This window comes from Phocoena phocoena, chromosome 18, assembly GCF_963924675.1.
Source record: "Phocoena phocoena chromosome 18, mPhoPho1.1, whole genome shotgun sequence".
In the NCBI taxonomy this organism is placed as follows: Eukaryota; Metazoa; Chordata; class Mammalia; order Artiodactyla; family Phocoenidae; genus Phocoena; species Phocoena phocoena.
This window is the reverse complement of record NC_089236.1, coordinates 15,710,724-15,734,899: the sequence shown is the minus strand read 5'-3', so window position 1 is coordinate 15,734,899 and position 24,176 is coordinate 15,710,724. Positions and strand designations below refer to the sequence as shown.

Genomic DNA, 24,176 nt, shown 5'->3' with positions numbered 1-24,176 from the left:
AGTTATTTTTAAATTAAGATATGTACATTTTCTTTTAGACATGATGCTGTTGGACACTTTATAGACTGCAGTACAGTGTAAACATAACTTTTATATGCACTGGGAAACCAAAAAATGCCTGTTTGCTTTACTGTCATGGTCTGGAATTGAACCCACAGTATCTCCAAGGTATGCCTGTACTAAAAAAATTATTGAATACATGGTGATGACAAGAAAATACCTACATCAAAAGGTTTTGTGAGGATTAACTGAGTGTACCTGGAGGAAGATAAAGTGCTTCAATACAGTGTCCAGCACATAGTAAGCTCAATAATGTTGGCTAATACCATTATCAAAGGAATCCAGAAGAGGGTGAGGTGTGGCATGAGCAGAGGCAGTTACAGTGTCAAGAAGAGGCAGGTCTTGAGCTTGATCTGGAAAGATAAGGATTTTTCTGCTGGGCAGAGGGATGGTAGCACGGCAGGGGGCTGGAAGAGTCTCCTCTTCCATACAAGCTGCCCCTCCCTCACAGGTGCTCTCCCAGCTCCTCCATTAAATGCAGTCATCCCACGAAGAATCATCTACTGACCAGCCTCTCTCTGTCCATCCATTAATCCATTTATCTTTCACTTCTACGCCACCAGGGCCTAGATGAATTTCACCCCAAAAAGGCACAAAATAATGTTGTCGAATTGATTTCTGAAATCTGTAGAAAAGGCACAGGCTACTCTTCAGACCAGCAATCCTGGCCTGGGGACCTATCCTAGAGAAATACTCAAAGGTCAGCATGAAAAATCACATACAAGGATGTCCACTACAGTATGGCTTGTGAGGGAGTCAAAACAGAAGCAACCCGAATGTCCACCCGTGAGAAAAGAATAAATACACTATGGTGCATCCATACTGTGCAGAGGTGAAACTAAGTAACACAGATGCTATGTACCAGCATGAAAAATCTCCAAAATATATTGTTAAATTGGGGAAAAAAAAGGTTGGAGGGGGACTTCTCTGGTGGTCCAGTGGGTAAGACTCCGTGCTCCCAAGGCAGGGGCCCAGGTCCCATCCCTGGTTGGGGAACTAGATCCCACATGCATGCCACAACTAAGAAGTCTGCATGCCACAATTAAATAAAAAAAGATCCCGCGTGCCGCAACTAAGGCCCAGTGCAGCCAAAATAAATTAAATAAATAAAAATAACAACAACAAAAAAAAAGGTTGGAGGTTGGAGAATACACACTACATGATCTCATTTATGTAAAACAAGCAAATATTGTAAAACCACACACACAAGAACCTAAAGATTTCTCTGGAGATACAGATAAGCATTAACACGATAGATAACATGTTAACACCACTGTGTGTTTCAAAACTGTGCCTGAAAAATATCAAGTTTTCAATGAGCATTTGCTGAATGAATGAAGACGTATGTACATGAGCAGAAAAAGACTGGAAAATGGATCTGCTTTTCGTGCTAAATATTTCTGTACTATTTGCATTTTAAGAGGCCGCACTAATGTATTACTTGCATGATTTAAATGAACTCAAAATAGTTCTTCAAAAACAAACAAACAAACAACCGTTGCAGGACCTGGATAGATCATAAAGGGGTCTATGCACCAACTCGTGAATAACTTTTCAAGGTAGCTAATTTAATCGTACTGACCAATCAGGGATCTTACACAGCAACTCAACTCTCACTTTACCTCTCCAGCATCAAACTTCTCAACAGCAGACGAACAGAAAAGCGGTGCGTTTTAAACTGCTCTGAAAAACAGTTAATAGCATGCCCTTCCTAAAGGGTGCTCTAACAAACCACGCGCCGGGCCTCCCCCGCGCACACCAAGGAACCCAGTAAGGACCGCGGGCGGACGCGAAAGGTCCTCCAGGCAGGTGTGCGCACACAGAGCCCCGGGAAGGAAACTCACTCTCCGACTTGCCTTTTCACGATCTGTAATCTGTCTCTCCTGCTGAGGCTTCATCTCCCGGAGGAACTAATTTCTTCTGTGATGCAGCCCAGAGCCCAAGGTCACCTGGTCAGGGGAGGAGAAGCGCGATGTTAAAACCCCGGGAGAAGAAGAGCGCGCAGTGGATGGCACCCTCGTGGTTTGGTTCTAACCCAAACCGACACCTGCATTTCAGACGAGGAATCGTCAGCCCTCATCACACCTGCTAATTCAAACTTGCGCGCCATTGCGCCCCAGAGGGGAGGGTGGGCCGGGAACCCTCACCCACACCCGGAGACGGGCCTGCCGGTGCCCGAGAGTCCTCGGCCGAGCTGAAACGCAGGCGATGCGGACCCGTCCCCCCTCCCGGGTCTCCGCTACCTCACGGGCCGGTGCGCAGAGGTCTTCAGCCTCGGGCGTGCGCCGGAGAGAAAAGGAGGGAGGGCGAGCCGCGTAGACCAGGGCGGGGGATGCAGATCCCAAGGCTCGACCACCGCCGGCCGGGAAGGTGCGGCGTGGCGAGGGCCGGCTTCGGGTCCGCTCTGCGCAGCTCCCTCTGGAGCGGCTCCAGGGCGCCGCGGGTCCGAAATGCCACAGCAGCTGCGGGAGTGAACTCCGCACTTGGAAAATCGATCTGAGACGCGCATGAGCCTCCCATTGGTCTCCAACGGGCAGCAGGCTCTAGACTGGGGGCGGGGGCGCCAGAGCGGGGTCTTCAGTTGGGGAGGGAGCCGAGGGCGGGAGCGCCGGCTGTCCATCACAGGTCACGCCCTCCCCATACCCAACGCCCCTTGTGGCTCCGCCCATGGGGGGCCGGGCCAGAGTACGCCACGCCGAAAACTTCTCCACCCCCGCGGGAGATTCTATTGGCTGGAAGGCCGTGTGAAGCTACGACCAGCAACCAATTGAAATGCACAATCGCCCCTGTGTGGGCGGGGGTGACACACGTTTCCTCAGGAGCCAATAGAGAAGAGGAACAACGAAGCGCTTCCCGAGATCGTGGGTCGGCGGAAGATGGCGGTCGCCGCAAGTGGTTGGTGCTTGGGCGAGTTATTGAGGTGAGGAGCGGGTGGTGTGGGCTCGCAGGCGTTTTCCGTGCCGCAGTTGTATTTGTCCTCCCAGTGCGACTAATGTTTGAGAGGAAGGGCTTTCCTTGTCACGAATCTAAGCTATTTTCTCAAGTCCAGTGACCGTTTCCTTTCCCTTTGGGGTCTTCTAGATAGACAAAGAGGCTGCGTTAAAGACTCAGTTTACCGCGTTTTCTTTCCCTGCCCCACTGCTGGCTGAGGGCTCGAGTTTCCCTCCCGGCTTTAGCTTTTTCTTTCTCTTATTCGCACTCCTATTCGTCTGTCATAAGTTATTCGCATTCATTCCTCATTTTCCTTTATGATTGAGCCACGAATCATTTTCCAATCTATCATGTTCTTTTTGGTGAAGAAGAAACCGGGTCTTCCTTTTTCTTGTCTTAGTTTGTCTTCTTTCACTCACCAGAACTGTCATTGTTAGCATATGTCATTTAAATGTCAAGTTTATGTTGAATCCTCTTCTTGATTTTCCATTGATTTCTTTTCTGATTGATGTAAGAATAGTTATATAAAATATTTCTACCTTGTCGTCATTGCATAGGTAATACGTTGTTTCTTGTAAAAAAGTTAGGAAATAAATGAGCAAAACAGAAGTCTCCAGGAATGCTACCATCCAGAGAGAACAATTGTTAACATTTTGGTGAAAAAACTCCCAGACCTTTTTTCCACATTTGTTGTTGTAATACTGCTGTATTTTACATGTGTTGACTTACACTAGTAAAACAGAAGACCTAGTATATTCTACCTACACAGCTCTTTTAACACCTACATATTTTTGTTCAGGTTGAAATTTTATCATTAATACGATAGCATCCTGAATAGCAGTGTATATGTATTCTCTCCGAAATTCAGGTATTATTTCTTCATTATTGCCCCCTCTACTCAAGTTCTGTAATGATTATTTAAATCATTGGAACAGGAAAGTATTTTCAGAGCGTTCATATTCTTCCCTGCCATTTGAAATATCCCGAACTCCCTGCTTTGCACATAATAATGACTAAATAAAAGTTTGCTGAATGGAATGATTCACTGTTGATTACAGTTACCTTTTCAAAGTCTTGTGTTTAAATATGAGTAAATATTTAATGGCACACATTTTAGTTATATTTAAACAAATTCTAAAATGGTTAATTTTGATGTGCAAGTACTGTAGGATGTTTAATAAATTTCTTTATAGAACCTGTATGTGTATCTTTGAAACTAAGAGACTCAAAACAAAGGACTGGCTCAATTTTAGTCATTAATATGATTTTTTTTTTCTGATTTTCAGTTGAATAGATCAGTTTGAAAATCCTATCACATTTATTTTCCCACTTAAGTCATTTGAAGGAAATGTCATAAAAATCTTTGGATTCTGTGAGTCAGCTACATTTTAAATTAAACAGACTTTTTGTCTTGTCCTGAGAAAGCTAACTATCCAAGATAATACGGCTTTTATGAACTGATATATTCCAAACATTAAGTGGCCAATCTTACCACTTCTGTCAAGCTCTCTTCATCCTTTACAGCAGTGGTTCTTAAAGTGTGGTCCATAGACCCCTGCAAATCCCCAAGACCCTTTCAGTGGGTCCTCAAGGTCAAAATTATTTTTATAATAATGTTGGGATAACGTTTGCCTCTTTCATTTTGTTGACATTTGCACTGATAGTGCAAAAGTAATGGTGGATAAAACTGTTACTTAGCACAAATCAAGGCAGTGACATCAAACTGTACTAGTAGTCATTGTGTTTCACCTCCATGCACTTGCTAAAGCCAGTTTTTCTTAAGAATGTCCTTGATGAAGCAGTAAAAATTATTAATTTTCTTAAATCTCAACCTTTGAGTACATATCTATTTTTGTTTGTTTTTGTTTTTGCGGTACGCGGGCCTCTCACTGTTGTGGCCTCTCCCATTGCGGAGCACAGGCTCTGGACGCGCTGGCTTAGCGGCCATGGCTCACAGGCCCAGCCGCTCCGCAGCATGTGGGATCTTCCCAGACCGGGGCACGAACCCGTGTCCCCTGCATCGGCAGGCGGACTCTCAACCACTGCGCCACCAGGGAAGCCCGGGTACATATCTTTTTAATATTCTGTATGACAAAATGGGGGAACACATAAAGCACTTCGACATACCGAAGTAAAATGATTATCTCAAGGAAAACCTCTAGTATGATTGTCTACATTGCAAGTTGAATTAGACACCTACTTTTTACAGGACACAGTTTTTATTTGAAAGACCGACTGACAGACAAACTGACTTGGGTATTTAGTAGATATTTTCTTGAAAATGAATGATTGACCCTGTCACTTCAAAGAAAACAAGTGACTGGGAATTCCCTGGCAGTCCAGTGGTTAGAACTCTGCGCATCCACCGCAGGGGCCACAGGTTCAATCCCTGGTTGGGGATCCCGGAAGCTGTGTGTGCGGCCAAAAAAAAACAGAAACAAAGAAAACAAGTGACAGAATTTGTTGCTAATGATAAAGTTTGAGTTTTCAAGTGAAAGAATTTTGGGAAACTTGTATCTGCCATTCTGACCTTGACCATTTTCCAATACTTAAGAGAGATTTTCTGATGAGATGGGTAGTAATCTTAACAAATGTGATTTTGGGGTATTGTATAAAGAAATGTGTCAACATTTGGAAACTCTACATTACTCGTGAACCAATATTGCCCAAATAAGTCACAGTGTTACAAAATCACACATACAGAAAAGTTCCATTCAAAGGGCAAGATAAACCAATAGATTTCAGTGTAACACAGCATGGAAAGGGCATTGATAGGGTTTCAGATTCCATGTTGCAATTGACTGTTAAGAAATTGCCACTTGTCTAATTTGGTATAGTATTACAGAAGAGTATTAGTAGCCAGAATAGGCCATTTAAAAATACTCCTCTCTTTTCCTGCTACATATGTAAGTGAGCCTGGGTTTTCTTCGTATACTTGAACCAGAACAACATATTGTTACAGATTGAATGCAGAAGCACATATGAGAAGCCACTGTTTTCTGTTAAGCCAGACATTAAAAACAATGACACCCTCCTTACTACTTTTTTTGGTTTAGAAAACATAAGTTTTTTAAAATAAAAATATGTTTATGTTATATAATGGATTTCTTTCTTTAATGGATTCATAATTTTTAAAAAGTTTCTCATTTTTAATGTCTAATATGTTAAATATTGGTAGATATTATCAGTGTAACAGTGGTTCTCAGTCAGGTGATTTTGCCCCTGCAGGACATTTGGCAGTGTCTCAAGATATTTTTGATTGTCCTGTTTGGGAGGATGCTCCTGGCATCCAGTGTGTCAAGACCAGGGATGCAGTTAAACATTCTCTAATGCACACAACAAAGAATTATCTGGTCCAAAATGTCAGTAGTGCTGTGGTTGAGAAACCTGATGTAAACAAAAACTGGATGGAGTCCTCAGCAGTTTTTAAGATTTATAAAGGTGTCCTGAGACCAAATCATCAAGTAATGGACTTGTTCACAATAGGAAATCCCGCATGAGAAATTTATTTCAAAACTAAATATCAATAAAATATTTATTCCTCTAAAGAATTTGTATGTTTTCTACTTAGGGACAATGAAAACCATGTAACTACACAGAATATCCCCCTATTTGGTTTGGTCACCAAGCAGCCCAGAACCCAATCTGCTGTTCACTACTGTGTTCAAATTTAGAGCCTGCATCTCTGTGCCCTCCACCCCCATCTCCAGTCCCCTCCCCACGCCCCAACATACTTTAACCATATACGTTCCCTGGTCTTGACTTTTCATTATTTAAGTTTTAGTATTTTATTGTTTTTATGTCTTGTAGGCCCCTCAAATCCTTTATAAAGGGTAGGCAGCGTATTAAAAAAAATTGTTAGGTACCAGCCATATTAGCCAACCCTATAAGAAAACCATACCTTGAAAAAACAATTTAACATAATTTAAGAGACATCTGAGGAGAAACTAACACACCATTGTAAAGCAATTATACTCCAGTAAAGATGTTAAAAAAAAATTCTTACGCACATGAAGTACTGTTTCATAAGGTTGTGAGAAAGCCAAGATAACGGTTTCTATTATTAAAAGTCTTGCATTTCAGTATGACACATTTGTCGTATAGAAACACCGCCCCCCCCTCAAATAAAGACATCTGAGGATGTAATAAAATTTTGTAATCAGTCAACAAATGTTTTTTGACTGCCTTCTCAGCCAGGTATGATGCTAGGCATTGGGATATGGTGGTGAACAGGCCTGGGTCCTTTGCAGAGCCTCAGTCGACCTGGCAGTAATAGAGAACCTTGCAGCAGTGACTGGGAGTGAGGCACATGGGAAGACAGTGGTTTCAGGGTCATGTAAAGAGATCAGATGCAAAACTCAGAATTGAACTGGAAAAATCTAAGCTCCATTCCCCTTCCCTCAAAAATTTTTCTACTTGGGAGTTCCCTGGCCATCCAGCAATTAAGACTCTGAGCTGAATTTAAAGGAAAAAAATGTCATGAAGAACCTAGGGATAAGACAGGAATAGAGGCGCAGACCTACTGGAGAACGGACTTGAGGATATGGGGAGGGGGAAGGGTGAGTTTTGACAGGGCGAGAGAGAGTCATGGACATATACACACTAACAAACGTAGTAAGGTAGATAGCTAGGGGGAAGCAGCCACAAGGCACAGGGATATTAGCTCGGGGCTTTGGGACAGCCTGGAGGGGTGGGAGGGGGAGAGTGGGAGGGAGGGAGACGCAAGAGGGAAGACACATGGGAGCATATGTATATGTATAGCTGATTCACTTTGTTATAAAGCAGAAACTAACACACCATTGTAAAGCAATTATACCCCAATAAAGATGTTAAAAAAAAAAAAAAAAAGACTCTGAGCTTCCACTGCAGGAGTAAGGGTTCAATCCCTGGTTGGGGAACTAAGATCCCACAAGCCGCATGGCAAGGCCAAAAAAAAAAAGAAAAAGGAAAAAAATTCTGCTTGAGGCAAAGTGAGATAATAAAGATGATTTAGTGTCTCACCAAACTTTTAGCTGTGGAATATTGACTATGGAATATTTCTTTGGATTACATACTGTCATTTTGAGGGTCAGATGCCTTTCCCAGTCATATCTTGTTTAGGTTAATAATTAAATTTATTTTAATCCCTTAACACATATACTGAGTTAGGAGAAAGGTGGCTCAACATTGATTTTTACTGCTGATTAAAAAGAAAAAGTACGTTGAATTGCCAACATGCTGTGTAATTAAAGGGGACCTGCACTTTTGACATTAGATATTTTGTAGCATTAGAATTTTAATAACTGAGTATTTTGTTAGACTCACAAGCTATAAAAATTTTCTTTGCTGCTAATATATAAAGCAGTTATGTGAAAGTAGACTTTAATTTGTAGCCTTTTTTTAATGGGCATTATATCCATTTTCACCCCCCTTTCCCTCTCATTTCAGGTTTTTTTATTCATTATTATTCCCTGGGCTAATTGTATGTGGAGTTTTATGCGTGTGTCTACTCATTGTCCTTTGGGGAATCCGACTGCTGCTACAGAGAAAGAAAAAGTCGGGCTCAGCTAGCAAAACTGGGAAAAATCGAACCGTGATTGCATTTTTCCATCCCTACTGCAACGCTGGCGGAGGAGGAGAAAGAGTGTTATGGTGTGCCTTAAGGGCTCTGCAGAAAAAGTAGGTATGCATCTTTCTTAACAATTTGGTATATTGTTACTATTTTTGTAAAAAATCATCACCCAGAATGTATCTTTCTCTAGTCATAGCCAGGAATTCCTTTTTTAAACTATTCTTCAGTAAGGAAACACTGCTCATATGCCAACCTGTCTTACAATATGCTACTGCATTTTACTTGATAAGATAAAGAAACAGAAAGGGGAAGTATCTGCCCTTTTATGGCATAATTTAGTGGGGATAACTTGAGAGAGTATGTGGAGAAGAGATTGAATAATAAACAGAAATATACCAAGTACTGTGAAGCACTCTAAACCTGAATACTTTCAGTCAATGGTGGCACACAGGAAATAATCTCTCTGAAAGCATCTATTTGATTCTGATTTCGATATCATTATCATTTGGATAGTCTTAAGTAAGTTACCATGTTAGAAAGAATTTGGTGTTACACATCTTTTAATGTTCTAGGCTTCCTTCTCCCCACCCCTATCCCACAAGAAAAGAAAAGGCACAGCAAAATACAGGTTTCATTATTGTTTCATTATATGAGGAAAACTATTATCCTTCCATGGCGACCCTACTTCCTGGCACACGCCCTTCATTCAGTTTCAGAGTCTTCCCATGTAATGCCCTTAGCTCTGCATTTCTACATTCTTGGCCCTTCTTGGCTTCTAGCCACCATCCCTATGTATCCTCTGCCATCTCCCGTAACTGCCTAAATCCAGAGAATTGTCTTAAATCCCAGCTTAGTTCCCACCTCCTTGAAGCCTTCCTACTGTAGTCCATACCGTTCTTTCCTTCTCATAACACTGTGCATTAGCCTTGTCTCTAGATTACCCTTGAGGGCAGTGGTCAAGTTTCATGATATCTGTACTCACACTCCCCAGCAACCCCTATTCCTCCTCTACCTGACTGATGAGAAAAAAAAATCCAAATAATTAGTATGACGTAGAAGATACGTTTTCATCTTGCTCCTGCCACATTTTGTTTCTCATCCCTCCCGTCCCCTCACACATACTTTGCTCCAGCATACTGACCTAGGGGCATCACGCCCTCTCAAGATTCCTTGCCTTTCCATCTAGTGTTCCTTTTTTTCTGAAATAACCTTTTTCTCCTTAGGTAAGTCCTACAAGTCTTTCCTGACTCAGCATAAGCTACAGTACACTTTTCATTCAGTCTCCCTATATTTGGGGAGTGGGGGAAGCGGGGAGGACCTGCTATGTATTGGATTGGCCAAAAAGTTCGCTCGGGTTTCTCTGTAACATCTTGTGAAAACCCCGAACCAACTTTTTGGCCAACCAATATCAAGCAGTGTTCTAAGGGGTTGAATTTAAATGGTGAACAAGATAGATCAAGTCCCTCTTATGGACCTTAGATTTCAGTTGAGAGAGAGAGAAGATAATAAACGGAAAATATCAAATGGTGAGAAGTGTTATATAAGAAATTCAAATAGGGTAATATGAGAGTGACTCCACCCTTTAGACTGAGTAAATTAGGTACAATCTCTGAGGAAATAGCACAACTAAATTCTGACCGACAAAAATAGCTGACGTTTACTGACCTTTTACTGTCTGCCGGGCGTGGTTTGAAGTGTTTCACATGGGTTAGGTGACTCAGTCCCCATTACAACCTAGCGAGGTGGTTACTGTTATCCTCATTTGACAGACAGGGGAACTGAGTTCCTAGAGCCCATGTTCTAAACATACGCTTTCCTGCTCACTTTATGAAAAGACAGTGAGGGTGAGAAAAGAATTCAAAGCAGAGGGAGCAACTGCTGCAAGTCCCCTAAGACTGGAAGGAGCCTGGCTTGTTCATAGAAGGGAATCCGGTTTGGCTGAACCCTGCTGAGCAAGTGAGAGAGTTGGGGGGCAGGGGGGTTCCAGAGGGAGGCGGCGCCCAGTACGCAGGGCTTGAGCGAGCAGGGTGAGGAGTTTAGACTTTATTCCAAGTGCTGTGGAAAACCATATGAGGGTTTTTAAACAGATATTCTGCTTATCTACTGCTGCTTAATAAACCACCCCAAATTGAATGGCTTAAAACAAAAATTTATTATTATTTCTCGGAGTTTCGAAGTTGACAGGCCCTGTTTGGAATCCTTCACGCTCAAACTGTTGCAGTTAGATGGCAGCTGGGGCTGGAGTTGTCGGAAGGCTTCTTCCCTCACAGATCTGGTTCCTGGCCAGGAATGACTGGGTCAGGCATCTCTGTCACCAAGCAGCTTCTCCGTGTGACTAGCTTGGGCTTGCACACAACATGGCTGTCTCAGGACAGCAGGACTTCTTACATGACAGCTGTCTCCCCTTAGAGTGAAGTAGAAAGGTGCCAGTCTCTTAGAGTCTGGGTCCAGAAACTGGCACAATGTCACTTTTGCCATATTCTATTGGTAAAAGCAGTCAAGAGCCCACTGTTACTCCAGGGGAGGGGACATAGATCCACCTCTCAACGGGAAAAGTGTCAAAGATTTTGTGGCCATCTTTAAGCTGCCATAGATGACCATCCTTTTTACATTTTAAAAGGCTCAATCTAGTTGCTCGGAGGGGGGCTAGGGAGGAGTGATTAGATGCTCATCCTTTAGACATCACAGCATCCTGGGGTCTTTATCAGTACACAGCACGTTATTTGTTTATATATCTGTTCTCTCCACTGGACTGAGCTCCTTGAGGATAAAGACTCTCCATCATCCCTTATTCTGTAGAACCTAGTAGCTCACACTAGGTAAGTTAATAAATGTTCTATATGACTCAGAGAATAATTATAAACACAGCCAGAGTGAGGCCAAAGTGTTAAAATCATAAGAATGTACTTTTCCATATTTCCATTATAATTATATCTAATTGAGATGCAGGCACAAGGTTAGCTTAAGACCTTTGTGCATTTCTCAGATTAAAAACACTAATGCTTTAGCATTTATGATCCTATCTAAAGATACCTTTAGTGAATTTTAACTCTTGTTTATGAATATTTTATTAATATTTCATTACCATTATAATGCTGAGAAAGTTGTCAAAATTTTTGAAGACTTCTTAAAAATGAAAATGTCTCATTTATAAATAAGTAATTTTGTTGATGTCTGCTGGAGGGAAACTCTTAGTGAAGGGAAAAGCAAAGAACTAGAAGTCTCCTTTGGAGGACTGACAGTTGTAGGGCAGTGGAAGACCCAGGAGAGAGTGGAGTCAGTAAAAAACAGTGGAAAACATTTTTTTAGTCTAAAAATAAGCTGCTTTATGATTGTGAGAAAATAATTATCTACAACCTAAACTGATTTTAACCTAAACTAATGAAATTCTTAACTGTTACATTCTGTTTTAGGTATCCTGAAGCAGTTTATGTTGTTTATACTGGTGATGCTGATGTCAGTGGTCAACAGATACTGGAAGGTGCTTTCAGAAGATTTAACATCAGATTAACGTGCCCAGTGAAGTTTGTTTTATTAAGGAAGCGCTACCTTGTGGAAGATTCACTCTATCCTCATTTCACACTGCTGGGCCAAAGTCTGGGATCCATTTTTCTTGGCTGGGAAGCTCTGATGCAGTGTGTTCCCGATGTTTACATCGATTCTATGGGCTATGCTTTCACGCTTCCTCTCTTTAGGTATTTAGGCCGTTGCCGAGTTGGAAGCTATGTTCATTATCCCACCATCAGCACGGACATGCTCTCTGTAGTGAAGAATCAAAATGTCAGATTTAACAATGCAGCCTTCATCACCAGGAATCCTTTTCTCAGCAAAGTAAAGCTTATCTACTACTATCTATTTGCTTTTATATATGGGCTTGCTGGTTCTTGCAGTGATATCGTCATGGTCAATTCTACTTGGACGCTAAACCATATTCTCTCACTGTGGAAGGTTGGGAATTGCACTAATATTGTTTATCCACCTTGTGATGTGCGGACATTTCTGGACATTCCCTTACACAAGGAGAAGACCACCTCAGGACATTTACTGGTTTCGATTGGCCAGTTCAGGCCTGAAAAGAATCATCCTTTGCAGATCAGAGCCTTTGCTAAATTGCTGAATAAAAAGGAGGCTGAGTCACTTCCTCCACTTAAACTTGTCCTCATCGGAGGCTGTCGTAACCAAGACGATGAACTTAGGGTAAACCAACTGAGAAGGCTTTCTGAGGACCTAGGAGTTCAAGAAGATGTGGAATTTAAAATAAACATTCCATTTGATGAATTAAAGAATTACTTGTCTGAAGCAACAGTTGGTCTGCATACCATGTGGAACGAGCATTTTGGGATTGGTGAGTTTGTCCTGTAAACAACTTGTTTGGTGCCATGATATATACATTTTAGGTGATTTTGATAAAATGATAATATTCCGGAAGTTTTCAGCAAGTCCTCAGTCTCTTCCCCGAGTCCACCAAGTGTGCTTTCCTCATTTGAGACCCTGTAAAACATATAATCAATAATAATAGCTAATGTTTCTTGACCACTCACTGTGTGGCGGTCACTCTCAAGGTCTTTACAAGTATTATCTGATTTAACTCTCTCTGGAACGTCACTTAATAGGTATTATGATTATTTCCATTTTGTAAACTCAAACACAGAGAGAGTTTAGACCTTGCCTAAGTTCAGTCACACAGTAAGAGATGGAGCCCAGATTCGAATTCAGACAGCCTCTGCTCTTAACTGCTGTATTTTCTCTCCCCACCTAACCCCATCGATGTGCTGGCTCAGATTCCTGGGCCTCACGCTAATCCCACTGAGGAGCCACATCAGAATCTCGGGGTGGGCCCAGGTGGAGGTGTTTTGGGAAAGCCCCTCAGGTGATTCTGTTGTGCATCAAAGGCCGAGAACCCCTGTCTCCAGGTAGGCTCCTCAGAAGAACCTTTCAGTTCTTTTATTGATTGTGTGCTCATTACTGGAATGGCCTCAGGTGTTCAGTTTGGACAGCCGTGTGAATGGTGGTGGCTTTCGCCCACAGAGGCCTCCAAGAGCAGAGGCAGTGAGGGGCTGAGTTTCGAGCACGTGGAGTGGAATTGGCTGAGGGACGTGTGTGTGTCCAGCGGGCCTCGTACGTGTGAGTCTGAAGTAAGAAGAGGGAGCTGGCCCAGGAATACAGGCTGCAGAGTTGTCCGGGTGGGTACTGCAGCCCAGTGGGCGTGGATGTGCATGTGGACAGGGTGGCCTAAGGGGAGTCTGTAGAGCAACAGGAGGCCGGCAGTGCAAAAGGCTGAGAACAGTGAGAGGCCACAAGTTGGCAGAAGGGTAGCCAGTGAAGGAGAAGGAAGGAAACCAGGCAGAGTCATGGAAACCAAGGGAAGTGAGGGTTTAGGGAAGAAGGGAAAGGGCGACAGGTTCCAGTGCTAACCAGATACTGGGCAAGATGAGGGCATGGGGGGCGACCTGGGCGAGAGCAGTGTCGACGGAGGAGTGGGCGTGAGGGTCACTGGTGGGGGGCGAGTGGAGCGCTGAGCGCAGCCTACGCGGGCCCTGAGTTATCTGTGAGAGGGAGATGGAAGGAGAGACACGAGCCAGGGGCGGACTTGTGACCTGGAGAGCGTGTGTGTGTGTGTGTGTGTGTGTGTGTGTGTGTGTGTACACCCTCACAGAGACTTTGTTCTTACGAGTTTGAGCTAGCTTAAGGGCTGATAGGAAGGGGCCAGTAGAGAGGGAGAAGTAGAGGGAGAGGGTAAAATTGATTAGGTCAAAGTCTCCAAGAAAGTACAGAGGAACGGTATCCAGCCTGGAACGGAATATTATGGTGTAATCCATATTTTTCAAATAAGAGTTCAAATTAAAGCATTAGCAGAAAATTCTGTAGAGATTTCACCCGTGTTGCAGAAACAGTTGTTAATGATTTAACTTCTCTCCTGTGCATCTAGGATGATATCAGCCTGTACCATCCTTTGGAGAAGTAAGAAAACAGTAAACCAAATCATTTTCTGAAGGGCTTAGTTCTCTCTAGAAACATGGGTAAGAAAGGCTGGCTAGAATAATTTATATCCTCACCTACATCATTTGGCAGAAACTAATCAAAACTTTCATTTAGTTCAGCACTGCTATTGGGCGGCACACAGTTGTCTCAGATTTGCCAGAAATTCAGGCAGTAACAGAAGCACCAGCCTTACTTAGTGTGCCTCACGAAGATGGCTTACTTTTTTCCTGTTTTGTCCTAATGCTGTAATTTGAACATTTTGTTTTTGATACCTTTTTTTTCTAATTCAGGAATATTTTATATTTTCAAATTATTTAGGAATTCTTTAATTAGAAAAATAAAGGCAATGGGATTATCTTTCAGGTTCTAAAAGTACCCATGAATTAAATCACTCACATCCCCCTCTTAAAAAACACAACAAAACCTTAAATCACATTGCTGTTAAGTTTTCTTACAGTAAGAAATAAGACCAACCTGTGCTAGAGTACAAAAACCTGAAATTCTAAAAAAACAAAAAAAAAAACCCCGGAAATTCCGAGCATGAAAATAATTTATTGATTAGACATCTGGTTTATTCAAGCATAAGGCCTACCAAAGGTAGAATTAACACAGCTCATGGAATAGGAAAAAAACCCCATCCAGCACCTGCTTTGTCTCAGTTTTCCTGGGGACAAAATTTATGCATTCTGTACTACAGCCTCACCCTAAAGCATTCACATGTGCTTGATATTAACTTGAATAGGATGTGAGAAACTTTCTGTACACTCAATTTGGCAAGTGTCATTAGTGATGCAACTTTCAGAAACATTCTTAGGCACAAGAAATAGCGCTGCCTGCAGTGAGAGTCTTTGACAAAGAAAAGAGTATCATTAAATATAATCTTACAAATAGGAAGAAAAATATACACACTTTTGCCAATGGATTGCTTCACATATCAGGAAAAATGTCACAAGCAGAGATTTTCTTTCGATGAGATTAAAACACCGATATTCAACTTTTAATGTTTTGGTATCTTTTTTACCCCCTTTTATCTTTTAATATCCACTAGCTATCTACCATCTTGCTAATAACATTCTCTAGTCTTCTTTGCTTTATTATCTGCAGTATATTTACTTTTTATAGACTATTCTTCTATCTACTTGTCTGTTTTAGTAAAGACAAGTAGCATTATTATGAAGCTTTGATGACTAAAAAACTTAAAATTATTTTCACCAGGGAAGTTAAACGAGTGCATTTGTAGACATACATTTACTTAAATCGCCCGTGAATCTTAAAATTTGCAAAGGGTTCTGCTCATCCTTGTTCTTATGAACACATTCAGAAACTTAAAAGACGACATTTCTGTTTCTCAGGAATTGTTGAGTGTATGGCAGCCGGCACGATTGTCCTTGCACACAATTCAGGGGGCCCGAAGCTCGACATTGTCGTTCCTCACCAAGGCGAGAGAACTGGCTTTCTGGCTGAAAGTGAAGAAGACTATGCTGAGACTATGGCCCATATTCTTTCCATGTCTGCGGAAAAGAGACTCCAAATCAGGAACAATGCTCGTGCATCTGTAAGCAGATTCTCCGATCAGGAGTTTGAAGTGACATTCCTAACGTCTGTGGAAAAATTATTTCAGTAATTCCGTATCTGTACAAACTAGAGATATTTTATATAAAATGGTTAGATACCTTCATATGTTAATATTTTTCTAAACTCATTCCCTATTGTAATAAAGTTAGTCTAAGCAAGGCCCTCAGCAGTATGTATATAACCAAGGTATTTATTTCAGTGGAAACAGGCAAAATTACCTAAGTGGAAAAGGTAACCTTATATAGTTTAAATATAAAAATCTTAGACTAGTGTTTGGTCTCAAATTCTGAAAAATATGGGTCTGAAAGAAAAAAATGAACAATCTTAATTTTGGTATAATCCATATTTTTAAAATACTATTTATCAAATCACTTTAGAAATCAGGAAAGAGAATTTCCTTTTAGAAAAAAGGAAATATTGGGGGAAAAATGGGTGATTGATAATTGATTAGTACTTTAGAATTATTTTGACATTTTTGGAACACAGAAAAATTCTGGTACGTTTAAATTCAAGCAATATTGTGGATAAAATTTTTGAATCTAATGATCCTCTTAAAAGAACAAAAACTTTAAGCAGACTTAATCATGTTCTAAAAGCATGTAGTCAAAAGACAGGCTCACTGTGATTGCTCTATGTGTGTGCGTGGGCATGTAGAGACCAGGGTACTGCCAGTAATCCTTTCCATTAACTAGGTATTTGTGAAAATAGTTTTATGTTTAGTACTATCAGTACATTTTTTGGACCTCTCATTATCCCTTAACATTTTCATGTCCCAGAGGCTATAAGTCAGCTTTTTGAAGTCATTCAAGAGGTCTGAGTCAGAACATCGCGGTAAGTTGTTTTTCCGATATTGAAGGTATAATATTTGGATCCATCTACATGGTCTCTGTAATCAGCATCGTGCACTGTAAGATAGTGAGGTGGCATGTTGAAAAGAGCACTGGACTAGCAGTAGAGTAGCTGGATCTGACCTTAGCTTCATCATTTACAAACATCTGACCTTTTGACACTAAAGCTGCTTCCTAATCGTTCTGAGTGTCAGCTTCTTTCTCTGTAACCTGGAGATGGTAATGGCTGTCCTCACTGCCTTTCATAGTTGTAAAGAAAACAGGGAACACAGAAAGTATGTGAAAGTACTTTGAAAATTATAAAAGTTACTTTAAAGGTAACAATATATAGTAAATGTCTTCTAGAATCCTATCTTTATCAATGCATTACGATCCTTTGTAGATTCTTGTTACTAAGCCAGTAACTAGGAACCAGTATAATTTAACAGGACTCCTATCCTGAATAACTAGCATGGAAAAGTGAATATATACATGTGCAAATATGGCTGTTGAGCCTATAACTTTTGACATTTTCTGCGTACATAATCAGTTCCTTCTAGTTCAGTAAATTGACCTTCTTCACAGTCTGATACACCTTTGTGTTATGGGCATTTGAAAGAGGTACATTTTTCCTTTCCAGTCTCCTCTTGTCCATTCATCAATCCACCCAGCTTCGTTATCTGCTTCCAATTACATTATTGATTCGTCTGCAGGCCATCTTCTGTCATCAGATCAAAAAGCACCAAAACAGAGTCCCAGGATGTTCTGACACACCAGAGTAGCTTTGTGTTGGAGAGTATTCAATTTAGAAAAGAAAAACTGGTGGAAATTGGAGCTGGAAGGAGCCCTACAAATTCTCTAGTCCAATTTTCTCTTATTTTCAACTTTACAGACAGGAACAATTTAAAGAACTTTGATTCTGTCAGTATCACAAAGTTGTTTAATGACAAAATCAGGATTACCACCCGGGGGTTCTGACCCCCCAGCCCGGTGCTTTTTCTTATCTTATAGCTAGTCTTTGAAGTACGATTTATTACCATTGTCCACTCACCTTACCCATCTACCCAAAGAAAATCATGGGACTGAAGATAAAGCAATTGAAATGGACAGAGCAAAAGTAGAGGATATAGGAAAGGAAGAAAGGATTCTGAAATTCCACAAAACATTTTTTAAGCTAATTTCTTCAAAATGATTTTCATTTATCACAAACCTATCACTAGAAAATTTGCATATATGTTTCCTTTCAGTGTTCCTAATGTGGTGTTAAATGTTTGTTTGTTTCTGAATACTTGATACCATGAAGAATGTCAAAGCAATATGTCAGCTACTGTCTGCCTGGAGAAATTGAGTGACTATTAATTCCTGTAAGACACTGCTTTTGAGTGGTCCAAACATGCTGTTTTGAACCTACAGCAGTGGTGATTCACATTCTTATTTCCAGTTGTGCATAACAAACTACATGTTACATGTTCTTTGTATAGTAATTATTTGTATCTAAATATGATTTAGATTTAATAGGTACAAAGTCTATATCTAAGTAAGATCTAAAGAAGTGGTTTTATTATCTTAGATACTTTTCCCAGTACAGTGCCTTTACACCCCTCATGTAGTCTCCCAATTCTGAATTATTTATTATCTACTGCTAATATTCCCAAGCTCCACATGCCAAGAATTTTTTTTTAAAGAAAGAAAAAAGTTTTTAAACGCAAAACAAAACTGTTTTGCCTCTTGTACCCAAGAATAGGTTGTCAGGTTTAATAGATTTTTTTAAATGAATATTATTTCAGACATATAAAATGCTACAGAGCTTCATACACTTTAATAATTTTCAGGGTATTTTACAAAGTCATATTCCAGACAAAAATATGAGATAGGTGCCAGTGTGATTATCAGTGCTTTCAGAATATTTGTGTATTTAATTATGTAAATGTGCCCTAGACTCCAGAACTATGATATGAATAAATAAATACGTGAAGGTGTGTCTGCTAAATGTGTCAATGGGTACAATGAAAAAGTTACTTCCCACACTACTATATATAAAATAGATAACTAATAAGAACCTACTGTATAGCACAAGGAACTCGAGTACACTCAATACTCTGTAGTGACTTGTATGGGAAAAGAATCTAAAAAAGAGTGGATATATGTATATGTATAACTGATTCACTTTGCTGTACAGCAGAAACTAACAGAACATTGTAAATCAGCTATACTCCAATAAAAATTTTTTTAAAAAGTTACTTCCATTAAACCACAACAAGAAGCGATGCAAATTACTAGAATCAAATTATGCCCATGTGATTTGCCCTACCTCACCCACTATTCCTCTTTCCCGACCCAAATTAAGGCCACCCTTGGCTTTGGAGAAGCATCAGTTCCAATACTCTAGTGCTGTGTGCTCACTCGGATCATGCATAACTGTTACAAGACACTTAGAAGGGAGGTTAAGGGTTGATAACTCTTCTTGGTACTATTTAAAGAATGATCAAGTTGATAGATATCATACATAGTTACCAAAACGCATGATTTTTCTAACAAAATTTATTCTAAAGACATATGCAGGTCTGATCAATAGTTTCAATTTAACAGATGTAGCCAAGCCTAAAACCAGAGTAAAGTAATCAGAACTGGGCCTCAAGAACATGATTAAGGTGACAGTGTATGTAAGATAGGTAAGGTGAATTGGGCTGGAGCAGGTTGAAAAACCTTGCAGATATGCATACTTATCACATTGAATACTTCCTAATTTACAGCAAAGAACTCAAAATCTTAGAATGAATGATAAGGGTGGGTGGCTGTTACCTAAAGGAGATTTTAGCCAAGCATCTTGTTATTGGAGCAAACCTGCTATGTTTACTCTTAAACACTGACCTTAAACATTCCTTTTTTTTTTTTTTCCTGTATATAATTGATCTTTGGGATTTTTCAGGAACCACGTTTCATTTTCCATGCTTTCAGGTACTGTTTAGAATGAGGATGATACCAGCAGATTCAGTGTCTGAACCAGATAATGTCCTGAAAGTAAATTAAACATGTATATACTGACCACTAAAAGAGCTGTAGAATTAAAGATGCTTCAATCCCTCAGGGTCATGTGTTACCTAGTTTGAAACTAACATAATGGTGAGAAATTGTTAAATATTCTTAGCCTCATGATGTGACCATACTGAGCCCTAAAAGAGTAGAATGTACTCTATACATCAAGTTGGAAGAACAGCCCCTCAGACATCACCAGGAAAATAAAGATAGAAAAGACTGGACACATCCCAGTTAGGGAAATCTTGACACTTAACATGCCCCACATTTAATATTATACCAAATGTAAATGCTAAGCAGACCTTAGGAATACTTTGACCAACCACTCCTCATCTTTGTTTACTTGGTTCAGCAATGCATCAATGTGCCAACTTAGTTTTATTTTCATTATAGACCAGCTATTTCAGGCCGAATTCTACCACTTAGATACAACCACTCTTGTCCTTCATAGCAGCAGGTACAACAAATATCTGCTAAGCTCCAGGCACATGTTCAACACTGGGATTGTTATAATTAATACAAAAAGTTTAAGTCTAGTTTCCTGCCTCAAAGGGCTTACAGCCTTAATGAGGAAATTGTATTAGTATTTACTTAGTTAAGAAACATTTCTAGCATGGTGCTAAGCGCTATATATAAAAAGATCATCATAAGAAACAAAGACCAGATATAGTCCCTGCCTTCCAGAAGTTTATAATCTATACATTTGAAACTATTAGAAAATAATTCAGTGAAACAATAAAATTATTATTTGGTACATAATTGACATGACTTGTTCCTCTCCTTACTCCTGTAAGTGTCAACGTCAGCTTCAGAAAAGCATGTTCAATATGCCTTAAGAAATTTCAAAGTCATGGTTTTATAAAACGACAGATTCATTATTTTAAATGAATGAGTTTGTATATTAGTTTTCTATCACTAGTTACAAATGACCACAAACGTAGTTAAAACAACAAAAATTTATTATCTTACACGTCCATAGGTCAGAAATCTAAAGTGGATTTCACTAGGCTAAAACCAAGGCATTGGCAGAGCTGCATTCCTTTGGCAGGCCTTAGGGGTGAATCCGTTGCCCTGCCTTTCCCAGCTTCTAGAGGCTGCCTGCATTCCTTCCTTCCTCCATCTTCAAAGGCAGCGGCATCAAGCTGAATCCCTCTCAGCTGCCACCTCTCTGGTTCTCTCCTTTCCCTCCCTCCTCCACTTTCAAAGACTCTTGTGCTTACATTGAGCCCACCTGAATAATCCAAGATAACCTCCCTATTTTAAGGTCAGCTGATTAGCAACCTTAATTCCATCTGCAACCTTAATTCCCCTCTGCCAGGTAAAAATATATTCACATTTTTGGGTGCATGTGGGGTGAGGGGAGCCACATTACTCTGCCAACCACACATATTATCTGAAAGATTTCTTAGCGTAAAAATATTAATTTTAAATAATTTTAAAATTATTTTTTAAATTTTTATTTTAATTATTTAAATTTTATTAATTTTAATTAATTCAGAAGTTAGTCATGTTGTCTAAATTGAGAAGAAAACTAATAAAGCCTTGGGATTACTGGAAAACCCTTACAATAAATGTATATTTATGACTGCTCCCAAAGAGACACTGTAATAGATACTAACTTGTTATTTAAGAAAAAGTTCATTGTAAAGCAATTATACCCCAATAAAGATGTTTAAAAAAAAAAAAGAAAAAGTTCAATAATCACACTTGTATATTTTGACTGGTGGTTGATGTTCCTGGGTCTTCATCAACAATACAAATTTTGTCATCAGATGGAGTAAAAATACTCTACAAACCTTCATTTAATTCTGCATATTTCTGTATGCCTATCACCTCTTTCTTTTCAGCATCCTTAGAGGAACTGGAAACCTCTTCCCTTTTTTCTGCCTCTTTGGAAGTAGAGAGTTTTTCCAGAGATTCTACTACTTCATTTCTCAACTCATCTTCAGATTCTTCAAAATTTCTGAAATAATAAGCAGTAAAAAATCAACTTTGGGATATCAAAACACGAATGAATACATGTGAAAATTAGTGTCCCTTCTCATGCCCCACCCACACTTGACCAGTTTGAAAGTTGCTTTTTCACCCAGGTAATAAATTATCATATCAGTCTGGTTTCTCTAAGGATGATAAACAACCAGTGTTGGGAGAATTAGTATTCTCTTTAGCTGGATTTGTGTTCAATAACTTTTATTATATTTATTAATATCCATCTACTCTTAGTTTAAAAGAAGAGGAGGGAAGAGAAAAAAAAGAAAAAAAATAATACAACAGCTGCCATATATTGAGCCCTTCCTATGTGCCAGTCACTTCCCTGGAGCACTTTACACATGCTATATTTCTTCTACTAATAACAACACTTGAGGTGGACATTATCATCATCCATTTATAAAGAAGCTGGGCTCAGAGAGGTTCAAAAAAAGTGCCCAAGGTCTCACAGCTCTTAACTATTAGGACCAGGAATTGAAATTGTGTCTAAGGCTGCAACACTGATGCTTTTAGAAAAGAAGAAGGGAAGAGACCAAGAAAACTATCTCAAAGATCACAGATATTTAAGGGGCAAAGGAGAGAAACCTAGGAGGAGCTGGTAGGAACCAAGAGTGTTCGTTATGGAAGCCAAGGGAGCAGAGAATTTCCAGAGAGAGGGAGCAGTCACATAAGATGAGGACTGAGAAATGATCATCGGACTCGGCAATTTCAAGGTAATAAATGACCTTTGCAGGAATATTTCAGAGTTCTCTGCAGCCGGAGCCATCATATAGTGGATCAAGAAAGCAATGGGAGGTTTAAAAAAGTGATGACAATGAGCTAAAACTCCTCTGAGGGGAGCCCTGCTCTGAAAGGACAGTATTATCTCAAGAACATAAGGGGAATGGGTTTTTTTGGTGTTTTTCAAGATGGGAGAGATTTGGGCATGTTTATAAGCTGAGAGGAAGTAAGTAATAGATGTTGAAAATACAGGAGAAAGGTAGATTAATTGATAGCAACTTGGTCACTGAGGAAAGGCTGGGACTTAGAGCACCTGTGTAAGGAGGAGCTTTCAACAGGAAGGGAGACTGCTTTCCTCTGAGAAGGAAGATAGGGAGGGAGAAGGAGTCAAGGACGCATGTGTAAAAAATTCATGGATCTACACAACAGAGGTAATTCCACCTACAAAACACCCCCTCTGTGAAGTAGAAGGCAGGGCACGTGATGAGAGCAAGGTGGATGGGGGTGAGTGTGCACGACTGAGGGTTTGGAGGGAAGCTGACCAGGCATAGGGTTGCTAGGTATCACAGAGGACTCCCCTGAAATTGGAGACCATCAATTCAGGGTGGACCAGTAATTATAGCTCCCATGTGTTAAGCTGCCATTACTCAGGTATGTGCTTACACAAAATCTTGCCTTTGTCTCCATTCCTCTACAATGTAATAATATGTCCGTGTGAATTTCTTTTCATTGATCCTGCTTGATTATTCTTTTATTTCCCAGATATCATGATTCGTGGCTTTCAACCATTACAAAAAGTTCACGGCTATAACTGCTTTGAATATTGCTTTTCATTTATTCTCTTCTTCTGGAATTCCTTTTAGATATACATTGAGCCTTCATGCCTCTTAACACTTCTTTCACATTTTCGATCATTTTTTCCCCCTCAGATCTATCTTCTAGTTACTAATTCCTTCATTAACTCTATCCTGTTTTTAAACTGCTGAATTTTAATTTCTATTGGAAGACTTTTTTCACGTTCAGAAGTTCTATTGGTTGATTATCAAATCTTCCTGTTCTTTTTTGATAGACCTGCTTTTTTCTCATGTTTTCTTAATTAAATAATTTTAAATACACAATAGTAATTATTATGCAAATATTAAATACTCATAATATTATCTGAAGTTGTTTATGACCTAATTTAGCTATTTGTTGTGTTTGCTGTCTCTCATAGTGGATTTAATCTTTAATTGTGAGCTCACCTTCAGCAGTGCTTTAGTGAGAAATTCACTGTAACCTGGATTGAGGCTATATCCCTCCAGAGTGTTTTATATGTATTTCTTCTAGAGATCCCAGAGTATTACAATCTCTTACTGCTAATTTTAATGTTAATTGTTCAACCTACATGTTTCTAGACCATCCAAGTATTGTAAATTCAAACTCCAAATCTGAGTGAAGGCAAATCCATGGTTATAAATTTCTCAGGAAGTATTTTTCTCCCAGAGGTTGAGCCAAGACAGACAAGC

General features: G+C 40.0%; 2 protein-coding genes across 2 annotated transcripts in view; one reads left to right on the top strand and one right to left on the bottom strand.

Moving 5' to 3' along the window:
• Positions 1-2,727: 2,727 nt before the first annotated feature.
• On the top strand, positions 2,728-16,148 carry ALG11 (ALG11 alpha-1,2-mannosyltransferase). The gene is made up of 5 exons (XM_065895915.1): positions 2,728-2,745; positions 2,880-2,980; positions 8,419-8,649; positions 11,956-12,887; positions 15,877-16,148. Exons 1-5 carry the CDS (start codon positions 2,728-2,730, stop codon positions 16,146-16,148), a joined length of 1,554 nt encoding a protein of 517 aa, XP_065751987.1.
• Positions 16,149-21,750: 5,602 nt separating this feature from the next.
• The window catches only part of NEK5 (NIMA related kinase 5), a 60,908-nt gene continuing 58,482 nt past the window's right edge, over positions 21,751-24,176 (bottom strand). The window contains exon 23 of the mRNA XM_065896208.1: positions 21,751-21,925. Coding sequence (XP_065752280.1) covers positions 21,751-21,925 — 175 coding nt within the window. The remainder of the gene's footprint in view (positions 21,926-24,176) is intronic.